This window comes from Numida meleagris, chromosome 6 (genome assembly GCF_002078875.1).
Source record: "Numida meleagris isolate 19003 breed g44 Domestic line chromosome 6, NumMel1.0, whole genome shotgun sequence".
Taxonomy (NCBI): domain Eukaryota; kingdom Metazoa; phylum Chordata; class Aves; order Galliformes; family Numididae; genus Numida; species Numida meleagris.
This window is the reverse complement of record NC_034414.1, coordinates 13,317,461-13,337,459: the sequence shown is the minus strand read 5'-3', so window position 1 is coordinate 13,337,459 and position 19,999 is coordinate 13,317,461. Positions and strand designations below refer to the sequence as shown.

Sequence of the window (19,999 nt, the reverse complement as noted above, 5' to 3'; positions counted from 1 at the left end):
GAAATACACATTGATCCTTTAATCCTCAGGGAAGCATCGGGAACGGCTTCCTCCTCGAAAGAATCGCTGTATTGACGCAACATTTAATTGTGCAATTACACACGCACATTTTCTCCCGTGCTTTGCATGCGGAGCAGGGCTCTGTGGCTGGAATGCTAATCAGAACGTGGCTGATGCTATCTCACTGCACACACGGTCCCAGTACAGCCTCCTGGCCAGCAGCAAGCCTCAGGTTTTGTTACAGCCAGAGGTACTTCCACCAAGAATTACTGCACACCTGCTCTGCAGGTGCTCCCACATATATGCACATATTAATGTATATACATCCACGCTTGTTTCCAAGATCTGCATTGGCTATAATGTCCACCAGGTTTTTCTGATGCTTTGTGTGTGACCTGTTGTGACTTCAGAGGCACGCAGGACTTGGTGTGAAGGTGCCACCTGTGGAAAAGGCATGTGTTTGTCCTGCTAATTTTCCTCATCCTTTATTTTTGGAGCTGGTGATACGGAAATCAACCTGCAGTCTGGATGATGTCCTGTGCAATAAAAAGCATTATCATAGAATCATAGGAGTTGAAAGGGACCTCAAGAGATCATCAAGTCCAACCCCCCTGCTGAAGTAGGTATCATACAATAGATGCTCTGATTTACAGTACCTGACAGTAAACGCAAAGGCTGGTTGACTGACAGAGGGAAATAAATTCAACCATCTTCCAGCCAACTTCAAATACTAATATTTTTGCTGGGTTTAATCTCTTTACCGTGTCTTTATTCTTCATGGTTTCATCATCAATTCTGCTTTCCCACCAGCGTGAGGGATGGAGTTTCCAGATGGGAAATCCTATCTGTCATCCTGTCATCAGTGCTCACAGGCTATAAAGTGAGTTCTGAAATACAAGTGTTGCTGTCTTCTCAGGGCTTTGTGTGGTGTCTGGGGGCACCTCCAGTTCTCCTCTCCTGGGTCGCTACCTCCATGGAGGTGCTTTTAATGCCACGCTGGCTTAATGGCTTTAGGAAAATGGCAAAAGGGAAAGAATTAAAAAAGAAAAAAAGAAAGAAAAGCTTTGGTTATTGAGGAGCATTTGACTGATGGTGCTGCCAAGGAGGTGGTAGAGTCACCATCCCTGGAGGCGTTCAAGAAATGTGTAGATATGGTACTTAGGGACATGGTTTAGTGGGCAATATTGGTGGTAGGTGGGTGGTTGGACTAGATAATCTCGGCGGTCTTTTTCCAACCTTAATGATACTCTGATTCTATGATTCTGTGTTATGGGCTCCTGATTTGCTGGAACCTCTGCTTGTGTTTTCATCATGTTTATGAAAGCTTAAAGTCAGAGAAAGCTATCAACATAGCAAAAATCAGTCTTTTATCAGTATTAGCTCTGCCTGTGGCCTTCCTTGCTCCTGTTGTTCAGGAAATCTGCTTCTGGTTTTGGCAGGATGTATGCTGGCCACGTGGCTGGTGTGCTGGGATGGGAAGGAGGGCAGGAAGGGGAAGGGGAGAGGTCCCATGGCAGCAGCCTTGTTTATGTGCCTCATTTTCTTAGTAGTGCCGCAGCTTCCTTTCCTGGCAGAAGTCCCTTTCTGATAAGCCAAACAAGCAAAGAAAGGAGCTGTTGCTCAGAACTGTCATGGGATGCAGTCTGTGCCATCCTCCTGACTACCTCCACCTCCTTCCCACCCACCTGCACAGGGTGCAGCTCCACTCCCAGCAGCTCCATGGGTGTGGGTTGGGTTTTTCCCATGGAGAGGAGAGGTCTCAGTCTCTGTGTCTCTCTGTGCTAATAAAATCAAGTTCATTGGTGGGAGTCACAGAGTCAATGTGCAGGAGTCTCTCCTTCTTAAAATCTGTAGGGATTCACAGATCAACAGTAGCAACAAAAGGTTGGAAAATGCTGGTTTCTTCATTCTGGGCTTTCCACAGTGTGCAAGTCTCCATGTCTTACTATGAGGATGGGCTGCAAAGCCCATTTCCAAAGCCTTTGAAAGTGGTGGTAGAAATCACATCAGGATTAGGGGAATCATTTCCAAAAACAAGCTTCTTGACACTGGAACATCAGCTGTGGTGCAAATTCACAAAGGAAGGATGAGGATTAGCATTTTCAGACCTGTGTCCTTGCATATAGGCTGTCAGACAACCTTTCCATGCAGTTACTAGGGTAGAGAAGCCAACATTCAGGAATCTGGGGAACCTCCATCTTCCCATGATTTTGCTGTGACCTCAACATTTCAGAGAAGTATTTCAGCTTTAAAATTTAGGCTTTAAGATATGGAGTCATAGAATCAGAATCATTATGTTGGAAAGACCACTAAGATCTAGTCCAAATATCAGCCCATGCCTGACCATGCCTAGCCCACTCTAGACCATGTCACTCAGTGTGGCACACTTTTCACACCCTTTTCTTGAACACCGCCAGGGATGGTGACAGCACCACCTCCCTGGGCAGCCTTTTCCAATACTGGTGTTTTATTCCTACCTTAGAGCTTGCAAAAAGTACCCTTTGATGATTGCCTTGCAGCTTTGGTTGGGTTTCCTTTGGTCAGTTACCCCACTGGATGGTCTGCAGTATGACACAAGTGTCCTCATACAAGGCCAGGGACTATACCTAGCTGCAGGTCTTCCTTTAGAGAGGCCATGACTTAGATGGCCCAGAGGTTGCTTTTCCTACTCTATTCCCCTGTGCTGCTGGGACCCGCAGTAAGAGCACAGGTAGAGCTGACCCTGCTCCTGATGGAACTGAGGTGCTCAGGTCTCTGTATTTAAGACTGAATTTGACGTTTTACCCTTTGAAATGCAGAAGGAATGGACTCTTCTTCTCCAGTGCTTGTCAAAGGCATGGAACAGATGCTTCCAAGGGAAGCAAGTTCACATGTTCTAACAGAAAAATCGGGAAGACAAAAAAAGTAATGAATGGCCCACTGCGTCAATACTGCAGTTTTATGACTGTTGGTTTCATTTAATCTTTCTCAAGCAAGCAAACAAACAAATGAGAAAGGTGGTTTCCAGGACACGGGCACATTACCTCCAGCCTCAGAGTTTGTCCCTGCCATGTGAGACGAGCTGTGAGTAGCTGCTCCCGTTACCACCAGGAAATGCTAATAGCTCGAATAGGTGGGCACTTATAGAGTGCTGTGGTTATGAAAAGGGATTTTCAGATGATTTGGAATGCTTCAGACTTTCTGGGAAATGTGGTTTTGAGTTCTGTATTTTGCTGGATTTCTCTGAATTCAGAGACTGAGTGTGCAGAATTCCATGAATCTATGAAGGCAAGCCCAGGTTTTTCCAAATGTGTAACATTTCAAGGTTCTCCCCTTGCTTTCCTAACAATGAATTATCAGTCCTTTGCTTTCAGTGAAGTACATTAATTACTTATTGGTTTTATCAGGTGTTCCTTTGCTCTTTGCTGGCCTTGCTGTGGTTCTTCTAGGACCTGAAAAGTAAAATGTGTTTGTGTTGGCATGTGGGAAATAGGGGAAACCTCAGGAGAAAATAGAACTGGAAAGGAAATGTTTTTTCTGCCCAATGAAAATTTTTCTGATGCATTTTTTCCACATCAGAACAAAGCTTGAAATATGGAAGAAAGAAAAAAAGGATCCAGCTGGAGGAGTTACTTCTTTTGGTTCTTTTTATTTTTTCCTCTCTTGTTAACAGAGTTTGTTTACGTTGCAATGCAAACTACAAATTCCAGATTTCTTGGATAAAAATTTGGGGCAAACAGTTGATTTCAGTGGATTGGGAACGGTTCAGTACATAATTTTAAATCAGAAAAGGGTAATCTGCTCCATTAAAATAAAAAAATAATGACCTAGTAAATGACTAATTTTGTGGTACAGGGTAATTAGTGGAGAACAGCTTGGCAGGTAGTATGCAGCAGGCCTAAATTACCGCTCTAAGTCCATTAGCAGGAAGATATTATCTAGCTTTGTTGCTACTAACAGAAATAAGTATATATACATATATATATATATTTGCCCTTTGATGCTTTTTTTGGTTGTTAGCATCTCAATCCTTGGCTGTATCTGCAGTGCTCCAAAAATTACTCACACCGCATTTCTCCTAGCATGGAGGAAACTTGAGGCTTTTACAATTAGTGCTGCTAGTCATTCCATGGAAAACACGCCATGGTCTGACAAGGAAAGCAGCAGTAAAAAGCCAGGTGATGGCCAATATCTACCAGCAGGTGCATAGGAAATACTGGTTTGCATCTTGCAGCTCTCTTTCGCATCCCATTTGACGAGGCAATGGCGCATTCGCCTCCAAATGAACAAAGACATCGCCCCATCCATGCGTTGCTTTGCTAAGGGCCAAGGTGCTTAATTTTTTTTTGCCTCAAAGAAAGCACAGTGGTCACATCATCTTGTCCCCTTTGTGACATTGGCCTATTTCAGCTGGGGATTTCCACCCCAAGTCTGCACCCTGTGATAGGCTTTAAGCATATGTTTTACAAAGAAATCCCCTTTGACTTTCAGGGCCAACATGATGGGAAAGTCTTCTAATGAGCTGGTTTGCTTAGTGGGTAATTGCTCTTGCTGTTAAACGCAAGCCATAGCTTTTCTTTTGTTTTCAACTCGAGTTTCCTGTGATTAAGCCTCCCAACCCTAGACTTTGTTCCAGCTGTGTTTGCTGGAATTAAAGCCATCTGAGTCTAACATCTTCCCATGAGCCCTTAAAGACCAGAGGAGTTGCTTCCTAATCTCCTCTCTTAAGAGGATGGTGATAATTGAGGACCTCTTATTGACTCTGTTGACCTTTGCCTACTTTGTGTTTGGATTTTATTAGATAGCTTACAATTGTTCTTTTTCATCATTATAACACTGCTGTTAATAATTGTTAACTGGATCTACATCTAAGGATGTGGCCCACATCGGTCGAAGAGCCAAAGTTTGGGCCTCTGATGGACAGATGAAACATTGTTGATATGATTTGGGGCACCTTCTGAGAAAAGAAAACGCATCAATCCCTGTGCTATTTACGCACCTCCTCGGAAGGCTTTGTAAATCATGTTTGTTATTTTTAGTGATTTCTTTTCAAGTGGCGATGTATCTCTGGTGTTTTCGGGTCTGGTTGTGTGCTGGGCTGTATTCTACCATCTGTAATGATCCAGAGTACTTCCTTCACTCCTTAACTTCATTTTATTTCACTGGGAAGTTGCAAGCAGTGAGATAGTACTTAGATGAATGAAACTGGGATTAGATGGGAAATTAAATGGATCCTCACAAGCATTTGCTCTGCTTTCTGTGAGAAGATTTCTAAACTGCATTAAACCAAGAAGGGCTCTTTTCCTCTGTTACTTACAGATTTAAAAGCATTGTATTGTGCTCCATAAATAATATAACTTGACGGCAATCTTTTGTTGAAATTTTATACTATGGTCACATTCAAAGCCCCCATGAAAGTATATGAGATCTTTTATAGTCTTATATATTGCAGCTTCAAGGGGGTTGTTCATCATCTAAGTAAATACAGCCAAGTGCTCTAGCCTTTGCAGGATGGAGGAATATCTGCCTTCTATTTATAATAACTACCTTCTTACCTGTATTTTTTTCCGTTTGCAGCCTTTTTGCTCCCATGTATTTGGGGCTGGTGGGAAGTCTTATAAATACCATGATATCAATAGTTTGGATCCCTTCTACAACTAAGACAAAGTCAGAACATCGTAAGACAGAACGCAGTAAGTATTTAGTTCTTCTATTAAATAGCACATGAATAGTGCAGGGGGCTGGCATGCTGGAATGACTCTGCTGAAGGATTTGGGGTTGTGTTTATGGACAAAAAGGACAAAAAGGTGCCTCTCTTTGCTCACGATGCCTCATCCTCTTCATGCTTGTGAGAAAGTACTTCCCAGGAGATGAGTTTGTGTCAGATGAGAAGGATTTAGGAATGCTGAAGATGTAGTCATCTAATTCATTCTGCAGATGAACTGTCCACAGTTTCAACTCAGCTTTCCGAGGCCAAAGCTTTGCCTGCGAAATTCAGTCCCATAGCAGAATTAACTCTTGCACTATTATTTACCAACTCATACAATTCCTATTAGGATTTGCCCTTCTGAGTTCCCAGAGAGCATCACATGGAGAGCCACTGCCTACTGTGTAGAACACTGTAACAAACTACAAGTACTCACCACGATGGGGTGAGTTTCTTGTTCCTTGCCTCTAACCTGTATAAATATAACATTATTCAATATGTTATCTTCTGTAGGCAGTGTATTCAACATCAGAGAAATCCTACGTGTGATGAAGTTTCCGGGAGTAATGGAAATCTTCTTAGTCAAGGTCATTTCTGGATTTCCCATAGGTAAATCTCACCCTTTACCCACAGTTGCTGATGTATTTAAAATAAGAAGACATACACTGGAGACCAGGCTGATCTCTAGTTACTGAAACCACGCTGTGTGTGATCATGGAGGAGTGGGGATTTGGCTCATACCTCAACACTCATACTTCCAGATGCTCTCAGCTACACAGGGTCAAAAACCTGGACTTAATGTAAAACAGACCACTAGTCACAGGCTGCTTTTGTGACTTTTGGCATATCACTCAATTGCTCTGCCTGGTCCCATGGCTGTAAGAGGATAGTCCTCCGTCATTTCTATTTAGGCTAGAACCTCTTTAGAGCAGAGGCAAGTTGTCTGTACCCTGTCAAAAACACTGATGTCCCTCTTGATTTTAGTTAATGATTTTAAGGGGAGGGAAGGATGCATAGGCTAACTTTTTCCCAACAGTTAAAAGCTATAGCTGGACAAGATGTGGTCAGACAGGTGGTTAATTGCTGCTGTACACAAGGGAGCCACTTGCTTTTATTTCTTCCCTTGCTTGATGGTAGTAACGCTGATTTTTCTCCTGTTGTGGTCATAATGCAATATTTGAAACATACCCCAAACTCACCTGTCCCCCTGCTCCTGTTGAGTCATTCACAGTCTTGACATGTTCTGTTATGCAGGACAGACCTAATGTTCTGTTAGGTAGGTGGACCGTTGAACTAGAGGTCTTTTCCAACCTTAATGATTCTGTGATTAAGTTCTGGTTTGTAAACTGTAAATTCGATTTACAAATGAAGGTAGATTTGCCAAATCTACTCTACAGAGAGTGGCTGAATCAGACAGGGATGTCATTTCATGGCCAGGTTCTTCTGTCATCTTCCCAAGACTGACTGGAGCTGTAGAATAACATGGAAGGAAGAAGTGTTCCTGATTTTTTTCTTTTCTTTTGCTTTCGTGCATACTTGGCATTGGCTGAGATCAGTGATGCCAGCTGCTCCTGCTCCCACCACAAGAGAAAGGACAGCATCTCTATGGACAGGTGGCTTGCCCAAAGAGTGCATCTCTTAGATTCTTATGAAACTAACCTTTAAAACTACGCTTTAAATAGTGTTTACAAAATGACAGCATTTCGCAGAACAAGATAGCCAAGTGATGCTTTAACAGGGTTTTCTTTTCCGATTCTGGCTCATTTCTCAGCTTAAAGTAGCATTCTCTTCCCTGTTTAAAAACACCATACAGAGGCCACATCCATTTACAATCTGCACTGTAATTTCCTGTGCACTGTCCTTTTTCCAACAGATGGGCGAGATGCGCCCTGGTTTAGTCATCGCTGCTGAAATGCAGATGCCTCTGTGTTGCAGAAGACATTCTTCTTTTCCCATGCACAGCAAAAATGCACACCGGACCAAAATAAACATCTCCTGCCCCAACTGCAAGGGAACTTGTAGGCAAACAAGATGGAATGTGAGGCTGAGATTCAAGGCAGGACATGGGCTACTTGTTACTGAGATCGGTGGGAATAACTCAAGGGGAGCAGGAATGAGTTTACTGTGGAGGCATTCCTGCCACAAACAGAGCACTATGATGAGGAGTGATTGCAATCCCAGGCACTTCTCTTCACAGGTCTCTCTCAGGTCACTGACCATAGGATTGCAGCCAGAAGGGGATTTGGACATCCCCTTCTCCTTGGCAACTCATGGCTGGAGGCTGAGCTCCTGCTGGTCTCGTTCACCTTTCATCTCCCTTCTGCAACTGTGTAATTAATTAGACCAGCCAAATTACAGACCTTTCTTTATTTACCTTGTAAACAAGTGTGTGATATACACAGAGGAAAATCTTCTGTTCCATGCAGATCTCACTGTTGTCCAAAATGAGTATGTTTGAGGCAGAAAGAACCTTCCCAAGAGGGCTGCAGGGCTGGGAACCTCCTCCCCTGTTTGCATCAAAGCAGAGATGGCTCCATGATCCTCCTGGGAGCAGAGCTGCTGAGGGATGGAGGGGTGGTGTGTCTCTCTAATACGGCTAGATCGCCTTCTCAACAAAGCAAGCGTCGTTGCCTTGCAGCAGATAAGGGACAGAAAGCCAAACGAGAGGGCAGAAATGTCAAACATACCCCTTGGTGCTTGGAGATCACCAGGGCTTTGAAAATCCTGATAATAGCTGCTTGTAGGAATCTTTGAGTTTGGAAAAACTTGCTTCCTTCTCACAGTGGCTACCTCTGCAGACCACCCCTGCTCTGCTATCAAAACTTTGCCACATACACCTTCCCAAAGCCACTGCTTGCTGTCTCTTTGGTTTCTCTTCCTCACTTTTATTGCGTCTCACAAACCGTTTTCTTGCCTCATGCTGCACGCCCATCATTATTCGCTGCTCAGTACAAGGTGTTGTAAAGGGTTCACCCCTGGTGTGGGCATCCCCAAGAAGATAAAGTTCTGAGATCCAATCTGTCACTGAAAAAAGAGGGGAGAGGGAGGGTCTGCCTTGCCCAGGCAGTTGTATGGGCATGGGGATGGCTCCCATCTTAGAGATGGTTGCACCTCCAAGGTAGCCACGCAACAGAATCATAGAATCGTTAAGGATGGAAAAGACCACTAGGAAGGCCATCTAGTCCATCAGCCCATCACCACCATACCATTAAACCGTGTCTCTCAGTGCAATGCGTAACACCATTGAAGGAGCACAGCTACCTCCCTGCACAGAAAGAAATGAGCTCGTTTGGAGCACAAAGATCAAAATCTAAGCTCAGTGAAGGACATCAAAGGGGAGCTTAGCTGCAAGAGCTGGCGCACGGCACTAGGAAGAGACAGCAATGTGGGAAGGCTGAGTCTTGCTAGCTGGTAGCGCAGTGAGGCTGCTGGGTGAAAGGAGATGCACCCTGATCTGATCTCCCTGTGAGTAAAGCCAAGTGTGGTTTTTCTTTCATTTCTTCACGTGTCTCTTTTATAAATATCTGCAGCTCTGTTGTCTGTTTTGGATGTGAGGAGAAAATGCTGCTATTTGCATGTTACCCTAACCTGGTTTGAGCTAGGAGGCGTTTCAAAGCAACAGGATAACAGTGGGTGCTCCCCACAGAGAGGCGTGACGGAGCCAAAAATCTTCTCAAGCGCCAGGCACACCAGCACCTTCCCCAGACCTATGGGGAGCAGCAGAGCAAGGTGCTTTTCATTTTTCTCAGCACTAGCTGGGTGAGGAAGGAGCCCCCAGAGACCTGCTGGATATGGGACAGTTAGGCCAATCAGTTCGGGTGCATGTCTTTCCACCCAAAGGCAGATTTGGGGCAGGTCAGGTGAGGACAACTGCAGAACTGACCATTTCCCCATCATCTCACCCACCCCAAAGCCTTCAGTGTGAATTTTATCTTTCATAGAATTTCACTGAAAAAGTGCATTTCCTGCCCAAATGGGGCCTATAAGGAAACGTGGTTGCATTGTCTGCCCGCAGTGGGTGGATGTGGTTGTACTTGGAGTGAACGTACCACGTTGTAGTCAGCAACTGGGGATGGCTCTCCCCACGCTTCCAGGAAATGAGGGTGAGAGCCTTCCCATGCTGCGGGCTGGTGACTCACCTAGCCAGGCCACAGGCTGCTCTCAGTCCTCACTCCTTTCCTCCCGGACTCTTCTGTCATTAAGGAGAAGATGGTAGCTCCCAGCTCACCACGTCTGTGCACCTCGAAGGACCCTACAAAGCAGGGCAGGAGTGAACCCCTGCAGGTCATCCGCTCTTTCCTCCTCTCCCAGTAGCATCAGGTGGTCAGCGCTGGGGATGCTGGCACACAGACAGTCCAATTTCCTGCTGTCCTTGTCCACCTGAAGTGTGCTGGGAGAGGCAGCAGGCTCATACCGCAAACCTATTCTTCAGCGTGCAAAGTTTTGTCCCAGTAGTGGGCATGGTGGGGATGGGTAGGTGGTTGGACTAGGTGATCTTCGTGGTCTTTTCCAATCTTTATGATTCTATGAATGTTTGTAATTTGGTGGCTCTTTGTGTACAACAGAGTGCACACATCTGAATTTGTGTATGTTAGGTGCCGTGGGAAATGCACACAATTGTATTTTTAGGTAAGACTGAGTGGGCATTTTCCACTGTGCCCTCCAGAAACTGCCTTAATTGATGAGCACACCTAGTGCCTGCTGTTCCTGTCCATACTTCCCCGACTGTTTCTGTTGACACCGCTCTTGAGCCATGGGAGAGGTTTCACGTGCGGCTGAAATTGCTGCTGGGGTGTGCAATGAAACCTTTCTGTTTAGTCTGATGTCACCGCGTTGTTTCCCAGGCAGCATTCCCAATGGTGGAAAGCTAAAGTTAGGCAAAGGGGAGGAGGAATCCAATCAGATTATTCTATGGTTACAGTCTTGTCTGAACAACTGTTTTCTTGCTGCCTTAATGCTTAGTCTGCCTTGGGTGATAAAAAATATTTACTAGTTTATTATAAACAGCTGAACCTGCAGCCTACATAGTCACATTACTTAAAGATGAAAGTAAAGGGGATAAAAAAGAGAACATTTAAAGACTAAATTGCTGTACTGGCTTTGAGTAGGATTCTGCTCCTATTTATATCCAGTCCCTATAAACCCAGGGAGAGCTCCTGACTCATGCTGGGAGCAGGGGCTGGGCCAGTGCAGCACTGAGGGCATACTGATGTGTACTTCTCATTAACCCTCCCTTTAGGTTTGTTCCTGATTATGTTTTCCATCATCTCGATTGAGTTCTTTGGATTGGAAGCAGTGGAGTCTGGATACCTGATGGCATATTTTGGTGTCCTTCAAATGGTAAGTGAAGTGAAGCCATCTAATGTGCACCTTGCTACATATTTTACACATATTCTCCCAAATCCAGGCATAATATTGACATGCAGATCATGCATGTACTCGTAGCTCTGCAGTGTGTAATTCAGCTTCAAAAAATTGAAATGCCTCCAAATTTGTTCCATTCCTTGGAACGGGAAGCAAGCAAAGTGAGCAGTGTCTTGGAGATCTTCTTCCCTTGTCCCCTCTTGTGGATCTTTAAGCTGTGGAACTAAGATTTCCAACAACTGGCATGCCATCCTGATTCCTTGAGTATCAAAACTTACACTGAAGCTAACAGGCCTCCATTACAGGGTTTTCAGTTCTGTAGGTTAGCTCATTTACATTTACTGAGTAGCACTTGTGAATTTGTGTAGGTAGATGCATTTACTGGCATTTTCGCATATGCCCTCAGTGTAGAGGAAGGACTCGTTCCTTCTGTGGGGAAACTGGCACGGCAAGCTTGTACTTTCCAAAAAAAAAAAAAAAAAAGGCCGTGGAACATGGTTAGGAGACTGGCAAAATGGGCAAGAGTGAAAAATTAGCTGAATTATGTCATAGCACAGCCAAAAATAACGGTGATAGCACAGCCCAAAACAATGGTGCTGTGTTATTTGGAGGAAGAGGCTGATAATTCTGCAGGAAGAGCAACAGATGGCTATAAGCCAGCCAGAAGGCAGAAATGCAAGGCTAGCAATATCCTGAAGGAGGGTGGTCTTGTTGTTAGAATGCCTTCCTTTCCTGAGCAGTGCCGCAGAGTTCCTGTGTGATTCGGAGGAGCTCCCCATCTGTGAAATAGCAATCTTAGTCCCTTGTGAGCTAGGTCTGGCATAGCGTTGGTCTCACAGCCCAGTGGAGCAGGCAGCAGGCATGACTGTGGGGTCAAACCTCTGGATCTGAGCAGCCTTCTCTGTGCTGCTCTGGGAGGGGCATATTTGATGGTCTGTGCCTCAGTCCCATGTGCTTCACGCTTGCTGTCAGTTGCATTGGGAAGGAAACCAGCTTTGCTGCTGCAAGTGGAGTGATCAGCAGCTGCTTCCCACAGCACACATCTGGCCCAAATATGAGGTTCATGGAGGCCTGCTCCACATTGGTCTTTGTGTGCCGCCTCCTAGCCCAGGATCTCCAAGATACGTTCAGGCCTTAGAGGGGTCAAGTTGCCCTCTTCCCCCTTTGAATGCAGAGAGTACTAAGAACTCTTTGTGTAAATGTATTGACTGAATCTGATGGTTGGGCTAGATGTTCCTAAAGGTCTTTTCCAACTTAATGATTCTCTGATCCCAATGATATATGTCTGCATAGAAATCACATTGGAGATTGCTGGATGGATATGTTGTTGTTGTTTCAAGCTGGGTATCATGGGTGATTATAGCAACAAAGGTGAAATGATCCTTGTGCAACCTGGAAGGGACAGCTTTGTGTTGATCGATGGAGCCAGAATGGTGCCGCTGGGTCTGGGATGTCTGTCTGTCTTCCTGCTGTTGTTTCCCAGCTTTGTTTGGTTGAAACTGCTGTAGATAAGGTTACCTGGAGTGCCGTGCCAGCGTGCCCTACAAATAGAGACAGTCCTGGAAGGCCGCCTTCACTCTGCTCCCTAACAGGTAATCAGATGTCAGAGCTAGCCAGGGATTTGACCCTTCCCACAGTTCCAGGAGCTGGGTTTCATCCCATAGTGCTAACCATGCCCATAGCCACGCTGTGATCCAGCAGTGCCTCCAGACTCAGGTGCAGTATCTGCTTTGCTGGGGAGGATTTGCCCCAGGTGTTTGGCACAGAAATTGGCTGTTGTCAGCCAGGCAGCTCGCTTTCATCTCGCCATGCAGTTTCTGTCCATTCTGTTCAACAGCACATGGGTCTGGGCATCAGAAATGCTGGAGTGAAGTGAAGTGGTTGTAGGATACAAAGAAAATTCTCTTTTTCGCGGTGCTGCATTGGGGTTTGTAGTCCAGACATCAAAAGCATGGATTTGTGCCCTGACTTCCTGTTCAGGACTCTGGTTGGAACAGCCTGTCTCAAAGACAGTGGCTGAGCTAACATTTTAGGGGTGCTTTCTGCTAAGGCCCCACTGGTGGGAGATGTGTGCTGGGGATGTGATGGGGCGGCCCTGTCCCACCCCAGGGCTGCGGCCTCCATTGCTCCTCAGCTGGCACTTCAGGTGTGTTTGTCTCTGTTGTGCAGCATATTGATACTGCTGAAGATAAAAATGCAGATTAGGGTGCAAGCAAATTCCACCCGACGCGGTGGGTGAATGTGATTAGTATCTGCTGACTGGCTTCCCCACTTTGCTTGCCGAATTATAGCTTTATTCATAACAAATATAATGTTCTTTTTAATGCATTTCATCAAGCAGATCCTCAGCTTCGATTTCTCATTCCTTAGTTTGCCTTTCTATAGAGTATTGCAGGGGTTTTTTCTCCAGCTTGCTCTGAGCCCCTCTCTCACTTGCACCCTCTTGCAGCTGGAAATGGGCCATATCTGAGGGCCTTTAAAGATAGGTGTGGCTGCTGGAGAAGTAAAAGGGGAAATAAAAAGTGAGCTGCATCCTGTTTACTTCAAACATCCCTGTGGACATTGAACACAGCGCCCGGGTCAGTCTGCAGGGCAGGAGGGCATGGCTACTGCCTCCTGCTCTCAGCATGTGTTGGCAAGGGGCTAATGAGCTGCGCAGGTTTCATAGAATCATAGTATCATTAAGGTTGGAGAGACCACTAAGATCATCCAGTCCAACCCAAACCCATCCCCACCATGCCCACTAAACCATGTCCCTGAGGACCACATCTCCATGTTTCTTGGACGCCTCTAGGGACCGTGACTCCACCACCTCCCTGAGCAGCCTGTGCCAATGCATCACCACTCTTTCTGAGAAGAAATTTTTCCTAATATCCAACCTGGACCACCCCTGGCCCAACTGCAAGCCATTCCCTCTAATCCTATTGCTGTTACCTGGGAGAAGAGGCCGACCTGCACCTCACAACAATCTCCTTTCAGGTCATTGTAGAGAGCTATAGGGTCTCCTCTGAGCCTCCTCTTCTCCAGAGCAAACTATCCCAGCTATGTTTCAGCACATTAAGTGAGGCCCTGCCCAGCTGTTTCCCAAAAGTTGTACACCAACCAATAAACAGTGTTGCCCAGTCTGCCAGTTCCTGGCAAGTTAAGTAGCATTATTGCAGTTTCTATTTTTTTTTCCTTCATTGTTTTCTACTTTTTTTCTAAAGTCGTTTCTACTTTTCAAAATTAAATACTCTCAAAGCTATTACCTCTTGCACACAAAGATATTGCAGCCCCTTTCCCAGCCTGATAAGCAGTTCCAGTGTGATTTGAATCCCGATGGTCTCTTCCTGCTTTCCTCTCCTACCCTGCAGATGTTACGCTCCAATTCCTTAACCTAATTTTTTGACTTCTCAGCCTCATTTAACCTACTGTGGTGAGAGGCAGCCAACGCATCGCCAACATCTGAGTTTCTCACCCTTCAAGCCAGCTGCAGAGCACCTAGAGAGAAGATGTGGAATGGCTCTGAGTCAGCCTGCCTGCCTTCAGATAGGCAACCCAAGAACTTTACCATGGGTATCCCAAGCTCCTCTTTGTGTAGGGGGATCAGCACAGAAATGGTAGCCCCTTGGAAGGTGAGGGCTTTGTCCCCTGTGCAGATGGAGGACATCAGTGAGCATCTCACTTCCAAGAGATGGTCTGGGGAACCTGAGTGGCCCAAGATTATGCACCTGTTTAATGATTATTTGGGAGAGATCATCAGCTGCACCTATTTGCAATTAGGCAAAAAGCATCTTCAGGTAGCAGAGGATACGGGGCAGTCTGGAAGCACAGTGAGGATGGGGAAGGTTTAGGTGGTGCTGGAGAAGCAGAAAGCAGAGAGAGTGAATCACGCTCTGCACCCCAACAGCATGTAGCTGGCTGTGGGCAGGAGGGGATTTCTGATGGGAGATAAGGAAATGAGGATGTCAGGTAGGGAGTAGGAGGAGTGCAGTGCCTTGCTCTGCAGAAATCCCCTTGCTCGTGATATGTTTGAAGCAGTTTTATCTGTTCACCAGTGGATCTCCTGTGAGAGGTCTGGGAGCCCATCAGGGATGCAGTGCCTCTTGGCCTCCAGAGCTGTGATCCCAGGGCCTGTGTGAACAAAATCTCCCTCTTCTTGAATGCCTAGGAGGAGTGTGGGATGTCATTCATTCTTCCTCTGGAGAATGATTAATTTCATAACCATGTAACATTTAAAATAACTGCATAATGGTCAGAAGCAGGCCTAGGCTCCGTCTTTTCTTGGAGTTGGGAGTGCAATGACATGGAGGACTTCCAGATGTAGTATTTGTACTTGGAAAAAGCTGTCAGAGGATTAGGCAAGGGAAATACCTGCAGTCCCTGGTTGGAATCTGAAGTCACATCTGATGTTCAGATTTCCAAGCATGGACAGGAGGAGCTTTCCTTTAAGGATTTTTTTTTTCCCCAAAAGCAAAGCAAAGCACACAAAACAAAAACTCAGGGTGGGACAAAGGGGTAAGTATTTATTACCCCGAGGACCGAGAAATCATAAGACGACTGTTCTATTTACTGTGCTTAATAGGCATTGTTCAACAAACCCCACCTCCAGCCATGCAGCTTCTGGAGGGACAAGTTTGTACCGAGCGATTCTGGAAAGATGAGAGAGATTCCTGGAGGAGAGATTTACATTGCCTATCATCTTATCACCAGCCTGTCCCTCTTGCTTTTTTATTTCTCGCTGCAGCAGGAGGGATGATTAAAGAGCTGGGGATTTAATTACAGCCAGATTTGCCTGAGGGGGAAAACCCACTCGGTGAAAGGACCTTGCAACAACAAACAAAAAGTTCTCCAGTTTCCTTGCTTTGAAGGATTTAGATGTGTGCAGGGGGTGGAGGTGGGGAGAAGGCAGGCGATTAGGCTGCAGTTTGCAAAACACACGCTGCCTCTGCCCTGTGAGGCCAAGTGCTGGCTCAGCAGTTCAGCCCTCCCCATCCACTCTCCTTGCAGCCCCAACCCTCTGTTCTTGTAAGGCATGAATGACTTCTCATATGCTTTCTAGCATTGCAGTCTCCATAAAATAACTTCCTCCTCCTCCTCCCACCCAGACCAGTGCCTGGTTTTGTACCACCTTCAGCCCAGCAGGACCAATCCCCGCTGTTTGGTGCCCACTCAGGTCTTCCCCGACCTTTACTCAGCTGTGGTTCTCCTGTCCAGCACCACTCTGGCCCTGGGAACTTCTAGACTGGAAGTAGGGGTCTTGTTGCTGGGCTCTGCCCTGTGTTTTTTTCAGTGGGTGCTTCTGAAGGAGTCTGTAGGAACAGTCTCCTGTCCCTTGGCCAAACGTGAATGAAGGACCAGCCAGACATCTGCTGGGCTTGAGAGGACAAGGAGAAATGGTTTCAAAACTAAAAGAGATTTAGACTGGATGTAAGGAAGAAGCTTTTTATAATAAGGGCAGTGAGACAGTGGCAACCACTGGTTGCCCAGGGAGGTGATGGATGCTCCATCCCTGGAGACACCCAAGGTCAGGCTGGAGAGTTCTCTGAGCGCCTGACGTAGGCGCTGTAGGTGTCCCTGTTCATTGCAGAGGAGTTGGACTAGATAGTCTTTAAGGGTCCCTTCCAATTCAAACAATTTCATGATTCTACGAGTTTATGGACTTAGATTTTTTCCACATAACTACTTGGGGATGAATGCTGGTCCTGCTCCACAACAGTTCCATGCAGCAAGGAAACTGCTCTGCCAAAAGGTCTGCCAAAAATTAACACCTCAAACTTTCAAACAGCAAAAGCCTTCTCCACTCTGTAAGGGACTGAGCAGAGTTGTTGGTGATACCAACAACTTGGCTCTCCCAAGTGAAGAGGAGCTCCACTGGATGCAGTGATAGTAGAGGTGGTTTTCTATGTGAGCATCTGACCTACTCTAGTGGAAGGAATCACCAGTGCTAAGCCAGCATAAAGGCAAGGAGATTTGGCTGTTCTGCATTCATCAGGAGACTTATTTGCCTTGACAGAAGGGGAAAAAAAGTGTTGGTTTTTCCTGCGACATGTGTACACAGCCACGGGCAGTGCCTGTTATTTCACTTGCAAACAATTTCCTCTCCTTTTTGTTTATTGATGACAGAACACATTCCAGCCAGGTACACCGTCTCTGCCCGGCACTTCAAAGGAGGTCAGGTTACAAAGCAAGCACCATCCCTGCGATTAACTGCAGGAGGGGCAGCCTGTGGGAGCTCAAGTGGAGGCTGCAAGCAAGGAGAGGCCCAGAACTCCCTCCAGCATCCCCACTTTCCTAGGTTTTTCTTCCTCTTCAACCCTTTCTAGAGGTTTAGGGAGTTTATTTGGTTGGACTAGGTGATTTTAGTGGTCTTTTCCAGCCCTGATTCCATGATTGTGTAAATCTCTGATTCTGTACGTGGTTCAGGAAAGATCTCTGCTGGAGGTGATGGGTTTTCAGATCTCATTTCTGGCTGGAAACATTTGCTGAGCGCCCAAAAACCGGAACTATTATCCAGCACCTAAATTCAGATGCTGGTAAATAAAGTTCATACTCAGTGTGATGAGTCTTTGTGGCTCATGGATGCATCAGCAGTGACCACACTGGGGATGGGGAACAGAAGCAAAAGCTGAGGGGGCCCAGTAAGCATGGGGAAGCTGGGGTCCGTATAGCCTAAGGTTGGCTGTGTGGCCTGGGACAGAAAGCAAGTGACGTGGGCTGATGCTTGCCGCTCCCGTGGTGATCTGAATAGGCTTCCTCTGACGATAGACTCCCATGACTCAAGGACGGGCAGGGCCCAGGCTGCACCTCATGGCGAATCCCAGTTAAATACACCATTCAAGCCCAGGTAAATTGAGAAACCTTCCCTCTGGAGGCGCAGCAGAGCCAAGCCATGTTTGGGTGATGCCACCGCCACGCGGAGTCACACTGAGGGCGGGCTGTGCCCCATCCTGTGACTTGGCGCAGCCTGGCCAGGAGGGACTGGGAGGCTGCAAGATGTTAATGATGCCGCTTCGTTTAGGAGTGCTTGGCTAAATGAAGCGTGACTCAGCAGCTCCTCCACCCACCTGAATAGGAGCCACCAGGGCTGGCCTCCTCTTCCTCCCACCTGACCCATGTCTGTGGCAGGGCGTGTGGCCAGCATGACTCAGGTCACCTCATCCATGTCCCAGCCTCACAGTGCACCGTCCCCAAGGATACCAGGTGGGTGGGTGGCACAGCCTGGGAAAGCCATGCAAGCTTCGTACCACTGTCACACATACGAGCTGAGCTCCCCAGCCCTGCCCAAGGGTGGGACAGGGAACAGCAGGAAAAGCATGTTCTGAGAACTGAAATTTCTGTATGACAGACATGTCCCCATGTCAAAATTTACTTGTGTTCTGAGAGAAGACAAAGAGTTTCATTGTGACGTATTTTAAGTTGTAGCTTGTGGGAGAAATATTCAAACTGTACCTATTGCTCTTTATGTCAACTTTATTGTATTTTCACTCCGTTGTTATTTGCTTTTTACCATTTGTTTTTGTTTTAGTATTTATACTGCTTTTTCCTTCCGGACAGTTTGTCATAGATTAGCATTTCTTTTTAATAACTTCCTTCCTTATTTATTTTTCACCAGTTTCCCTTTGGTGGATTTTGGGTTCCTCCCTTAGAATTAGCACAGTAAGGCTGAATGCAGCGTAGTAGCGGCCCAAGCCAAATCCGAGCACCAAGGTTCTCTTTAGGCTACTCTCCAAAGCTATGTAAAAGACAAATGCGCCCTGGGATTTACATTTTTGCTCCTCCTTCCCACCCCCTCTTCCCTAGTTTTTGCTTAAAATCTGCAAAACCAGTTCCCCATCTCTTGCGCCTGTGCATATTGCTGTGTCTGGATATTAGCATCTCTGTCGATCTTGTTTCCTGTATTAAAATGATGAACTGCCCCATTTGTGTAGTTATAGCGTAAAATAATGGCAAGAGAAGGTACAGGTGAGGAGGTGTTTTTCTCCTCTGCATAGTTGTGAAGTTCTGCTTTGGAAGATCTCGCTAAATGATTTCACGAGGGATATCTCGAGTTAAAAAATTCAGTTTTATCAACAAGTGTCTTTAAGTAGTTTCAGTCACCGCTGTTGATTGAGCAGTGATGGAAAACTCATGCAAGCATCACTCAAAAGAGAGATCTTCATCTGACTTATCACTTAGATACAAAATGCTCAAAATCATGGATCATGTATTCAAGCCATTTACCGCAACAGCTATGTCACTTTTTATCTCCCCAGAAAAGCAAGGAAATAATGTGTTTTCTCCCTTGTGTTTGCTCTCAGAGCTTGTTTCCATCAGTCTAAACTGGACTGACACTGCTCATGTGCTTCTTTCTCAGGTTGTCCAAGGCTTGGTGGTTGGAAAACTCACGAGCCATTACACAGAGCAGACCCTGCTCAGGTTCAGCATCCTTGTCTTCGCCGGCGTGGGGCTGGGCATGGTAAGGCTTGCTGAGAAGTCATCTGCTGGGCCTTCCACCGTCATGGTTCACAGGTGGGCAAAGGGCCTACTTGTCACTGGCAGTGCCACCGTGGCCTTGCCAAGCTGTGCTTGGGGGGAGCCAGCTGGCCTGGGCCTCTGCAAACACACAGAGTTCAGCAACGATAAGGAGCTGTGTGAGTAATAGCTGTGGGGATTACAGAGTAATAATCCTGCACAGAAACCCGTGCGTCTGACCTGAGTCACTGGATTTGCACAGAGGTCCTGCCTTCCGTCCTCAAGCAGCCCCGTTTCCTGAACTGCCCAGAAAGTAAATGCAGATTATGGGGAGGAAAACCGCTGCGGTTGTACTGTGCCCTGAGACAGCCGAGGATGTTGTCTCATCTTTCTGGTTTTGTTTTACTAATTCCTCCAAGCTTAGAGCATTTGGGGAAGGAGGTAGCAAGGAAATAGTTTAGCTCCTCTGTTTTGGCATTACCCATCACCAGTTGTGTCTGGATGGGCGAGAGGCAG

At 46.3% G+C, this 19,999-nt stretch overlaps 1 protein-coding gene across 2 annotated transcripts in view; it reads left to right on the top strand.

The window, feature by feature from the left end:
* SLC22A18 (solute carrier family 22 member 18) overlaps positions 1-19,999 on the top strand; it is a 53,469-nt gene that overhangs the window by 26,214 nt on the left and 7,256 nt on the right. For both annotated transcript variants that reach the window (XM_021402782.1, XM_021402781.1), the window contains exons 5-8: positions 5,557-5,672; positions 6,200-6,295; positions 10,926-11,026; positions 19,386-19,487. In XM_021402782.1, the coding sequence (XP_021258457.1) occupies positions 5,557-5,672; positions 6,200-6,295; positions 10,926-11,026; positions 19,386-19,487 (415 nt within the window). The remainder of the gene's footprint in view (positions 1-5,556; positions 5,673-6,199; positions 6,296-10,925; positions 11,027-19,385; positions 19,488-19,999) is intronic.